At 44.7% G+C, this 4886-nt stretch overlaps 1 protein-coding gene across 1 annotated transcript; it reads right to left on the minus strand.

The window, feature by feature from the left end:
* Positions 1-365: 365 nt before the first annotated feature.
* On the minus strand, positions 366-1484 carry LOC308524605 (cyclin-dependent kinase 9-like; the record flags this gene model as incomplete). The annotated part of the gene is made up of 1 exon (XM_081099164.1): positions 366-1484. The coding sequence occupies one exon, from the start codon at positions 1482-1484 to the stop codon at positions 366-368; it is 1119 nt and encodes a 372-aa protein (XP_080955290.1).
* Positions 1485-4886: the final 3402 nt, after the last annotated feature.

Genomic DNA, 4886 nt, shown 5'->3' on the forward strand with positions numbered 1-4886 from the left:
CCCATGCAAGTTGCTTAGGCCAAGAGAAAAACCAGGAATGGGTGAGGACCTGTCCCTCCTCCCATCATGCTGGGAACCTAGAAAGATACTGGTGGGGTGCCCCTCTCCCCACCTCATCCCTGTCCTAAGGTAAGTGGAGGCGCTCTGGACATTCTCCAGAGCCAGGGAACCAGGGAGGCACCCTCAGTGCCTTCCTGGACATTGAGCCAAAGCTTTACTCCAGTCCACTCAGATGGCATTCCCAATGTCCAGGTGGGTATAAGACAACATATGCACTGGAGAAAAAACTCAAATGCCCCATTGTCTCCACAGCGTGAGTCACAGAGCAGAAATAGAGCCCTAAGGAAAAGCAGCAGCGCCGCCACTCAGAAGACACGCTCGAACTCCGTCTGGTTGGTATGGGTGGGATTGCGGCTCTGGTTAGTGGAAGGCTGGGTGACCTGGCAGCCCTTGGGGCGTGGTGGTGCCAGGTACTGGAACATGGATGTCTGGTGGGTAGAGAGCATGCCCTTGAGGTCTGAGGGCATGGGGTCAGACCAGAAGAAGTCATGGTTGAGGGCATCATCGCTGTCGATGCGCTGCGCAGGGTCCAGCACCAGCAACGTGTCCATGAGGTCCAGTGCATAGGGGTCTCGCACGTAGGCCTTCAGCCTATCCTTCACCTTCCGCTTCTGGCCCTTCACTAGCTCCAGTTTCTCAAACAGCTCGTACTTGTGCACATTTGGCCACACCTCAGGGGTGATGGAGCCACAGAGCTGGCTGATGAGGGCAAGCTGGCGCTGCTCCGTGTTGCCCTGCATGATAGGGCTGCGGGTCCACATCTCCGCCATGATGCATCCAGCACCCCACAGGTCAATGGGGGGGCCGTAGTTCCGCGCCCCGAGCAATAGCTCCGGGGGCCGGTACCAGAGTGTCACCACACGGTTGGTATAGCGGGTGGGCTGGCTGTTCTTGGCCAGACTGAAGGCCCTGGCCAGCCCAAAGTCTGCCAGTTTCAGGACCCCGTCTCGGGTGATGAGCACGTTAGCTGGCTTCAAGTCCCTGTGCAGGATCTTGTTCCTATGGATGTAGTAGAGGCCATTGAGCAGCATCTGCATGACCTTCTTGATCTCAGACAGTGTGAACTTGACTGACACGTTGCTCAGCAGCCCAGCAAGGTCATGCTCACAGAAGTCGAACACCAGGTATATGCTGCCTTTGCGGCGGTTATAGGGGGAAGCTTTGGCTCGACAGATCTCAATCAAGTTGACCACATTCTCATGTTTTAGAAGCTGGAGGATCTTGATTTCCCGCAAGGCTGTGATGGGGAACCCCTCCTTCTCATTCTCCATCAGGACTTTCTTCAGAGCCACCTTTTGGCCGGTCAGGCGATGCTTTGCCTTAAACACCTCCCCAAAAGTGCCTTGGCCGATCTTCGTGAGCATCTCATATTTGGTCACCTCATCACAGAAGGGGTACGCCACTGAGTCGTATTGCTTTGCCATGGCCGCCTCCAACGTGCCACCGCCGCCGCCGCTCCCACCCCGGGTCCCGCCTCTGTTCTCCAGGCCAAAAGTGTTAACTTTTAAACTGTTTTTTTTCAGCCGGACAGGTGTGGCTCAGGAGCAGAAGCTTTGGGGGGGAGGGGGGGAGCGGGTCTCAGCCTGAAGCACTGTGAGTCTCCTCAGTTGGAGTGTTAGGGTCTCTGAGGCTTCTCCTGGATCACAGGCTGGAGTGCCTGGATGCCTTCTCACCACGCTGTAGTGGAAAGTTTCCTCAAGGAAGTTTAAAAGCTAAACCGGAAGTCAAGAACACAGAATATTCATAAATAATTAAACACACACACACACACACCTAACAGAAATTATTCTAAAACCTGATTCTTAGAAAAGACCATTAGAAATGAAAAGACATAAGTGTGGAAAGTACAAATAAATAAGCACAATATAATAAAATAGGGGACACATCTAAAAATGCACCAGGGTGAGTCTTAAAAAATTAGAGTTTAATCTTATGAACACCTTGTTGATAATAATTTTGAAAAGTAAAATAAATCATTTTCTCAAAAGTACATATATGCCCCAGCTAGTGTGCCTCCATGGTTAAGAATCAACCTATGAACCAGTAGATCATGGTCGACTCCTGGTCAAGGCACATGCCTGGGTTGTGGGCTTGATCCCCAATGGGGGATATGCAGGAGGCAGCCGATCAATGATTCTCTCTCAACATTGATGTTTCTCTCTCTCTCTCTCTCTCTCTCTCTCTCTCTCTCTCTCTCTCTCTCTCCCTCTCCCAAGAAAAATAAAAAGTTTTTATTTTTAAACTGTGTTTTTCCGCCTGGCAGGTGTGGCTCAGGGTTGAGCATCGATCCATGATCCCAGAGGTCTCCAGATGAACTCCCCGTCAGGATACATGCCCAGATTATGAATTCGATTCTGCGTAAGGGGCACGCAGGGGGCTACTGATCAAAAGCACTCTCATCGAAGTTTCCATCTCTCTCTATTCCTCCCGCTCTCTCTCTAAATAAATCAATTGATTTTTAAAAGAATAAAAACTTGCTTTAGTTCTAGGGAATGATATTCAGATGCATATTTCTCCATGGTAAATAATATAAAACTATAGTCAGTTCTTTAGACTTGTAATAGGAAAATAGCTCTTTTGCTCACAAGCACAAATAGCAGAAATCAAGTGACCTACCTTCCACCAGCAAAATCCCAATTCCCGGTGATGGTACTGCAGGATCCAGAGAGACAGTATCTGCTTGAGAGCTGGCCTTCCAATGCAGCCTACATCCTCCTGGGCCTGGCTTTATACCGGGGCCATAGTAATCTCCTCATTGCCCACCCAATGGGATCTGGGGAGGAGCCCTCGTTAATCCTTTCACTTTGAGTAGGCCACCTTTTATATCAAAGTAAAAACTAAACTCCAATCATTAAGCAGATTAGGATGTTAAAAATAAAGGAATGTGCTAAAAATAAAGGAGTGAGTAAGGCAAACAAAACCAATATTAGAAAAGATAACCCACCCTAGACTAGCAGTCATTAATATCATTTTCTCAGAACCTGATAGATAATCAGAGAAGAAAATTAAATGCTATGAAAGTTTGAATAACTGCAACAACTTTGATCACGTAACCTGCAACCACACAACAAATGGAAAATGCTCTTAAATACGTATGAAACACTTACAAAATCTTATCCATATAAGACCACAAAATAAAAACCAATAAAAATTCCACACACCAAGCACCTAAACCCAAGGACTGCTGTTTGCTGTAGCAGCAGTTGAAACAGGTGCTAACAGCAGTGGATCTTGTCTCCCTTGGGGGCTGTCATCTTGCCCCTCAAAGTGAATTGGAAGGTTCTACACTCCTGGTGGCCAGAGAGGGGTCTCCTAGGCAAGCACCTAATGGGAGTTTTGAGGAACACCCAGAGACCTAATGCTTTAATTATGTTCAATTTGTAACAATGAAATTGGGGGGTCACCACAACATGAAGAACTGTATTAAAGGGTCGCGGCATTAGGAAGGTTGAGAACCACTGGTTCAGGGGCTGTCCTTGGGACAGCAAGGGTAGAAGTATTGGCTCAGTGAGGGTAGGGGCTGGGGTGGAGGCCCATTTACTACTCTCCCCTCAGCCAATAAATAATAAAATAAAAAAATAAATGAAAAAAAAATTCCACACAATTAACATAGTGAGAACCCTCTAGATCGCAATCTAATAAAATTGAAAGGCAGCGATAAAAGGTCTCCCTCCGTCCCCCTCCAGACTGCCTGGCTAAGTCACTGTTTTCCTGACTTCTAATCGCATTATTTTTTTGCTCAGTGACAAATAAAATAATATTATTTTCAGATTAATTCAGGTGCTCTATTACATTGTAGGTGCCCCCTATCAAAAGGAGGGTATCTGTCCTCCCTTTAACATTAAACATACATTTTTTTAAAAAAGAAAGAAACATCTGCTCAAGTTCAGTTGATGTTTGGGATTTTCTGGGTTTGGGCAATTTTTGGTTGCCATTATTTACTTTTTCTCTTTATTAGGGAATTCCGATTAAGGTGATAATCCTTGGGTCTGAAAGGAACATGAACTAGATTTTTGGCTTTTGGACAAGGCCGGACATAAGACATTTCCTCAGATTTTCTACTTGTCAGGTGGAAAAACAAAGATGAAAGTATAGGAGAAAGAGAGAGAAATGTCAATTGAATTTCTGATCTGGTGTCTTTTGGTTTAAAAAAAAAGTTTTTAAAGAGAAAAAAAAGGTCAACAATAAAAAGTGAGCTAACCATATTTATTTGAAAATTATTTTCCACATAATATCTACAAAAATATCTAAAAATTCATCTTTATAATCTGCCTCTAAAAAACACATAGACCCTGGTTAATCATAAGAAAAACATCAAACACCCTGACTGGTGTGGGTCAGTTGGTTGGGTGTAGTCCCATAAGCTTATGGTTTGCTAGTTTGATTCCTGGTTAATGCACATGCCTGGGTTTTGGGCTAGATCTCCAATGGGAAGTGTGCAGAAGGCAGCCAATCAATGTTCTACTCGAAGGTTGATCTCTCTCTCTCTCTAATAACAATTTAAACATTTAAAAAAAAAACACACATCAAATTCCAACAGATTGGCATCCTACAATACACCTTAGCAATATTTTCCAAAATTGTCAATTTTCCATATAAACATTTTGTCAAAAACTATTCTGAGAATCTATGACAGTATAGAGAAACCTAAAGAGACAATAAAAGTAAATGTAACTTGGAATTTCGGATGTGATCTTTTTTAAAAAATATATATTTTATTGATTTTTTTACAGATAGGAAGGGATAGGGATAGTTAGAAACATCAATGAGAGAAACATCAATCAGCTGCCTCCTGCATACCCCATACTGAGGATGTGCCCCCAACC

This window comes from Myotis nattereri, assembly GCF_964212035.1.
Source record: "Myotis nattereri genome assembly, chromosome: 9".
Classification (NCBI taxonomy): Eukaryota; Metazoa; Chordata; class Mammalia; order Chiroptera; family Vespertilionidae; genus Myotis; species Myotis nattereri.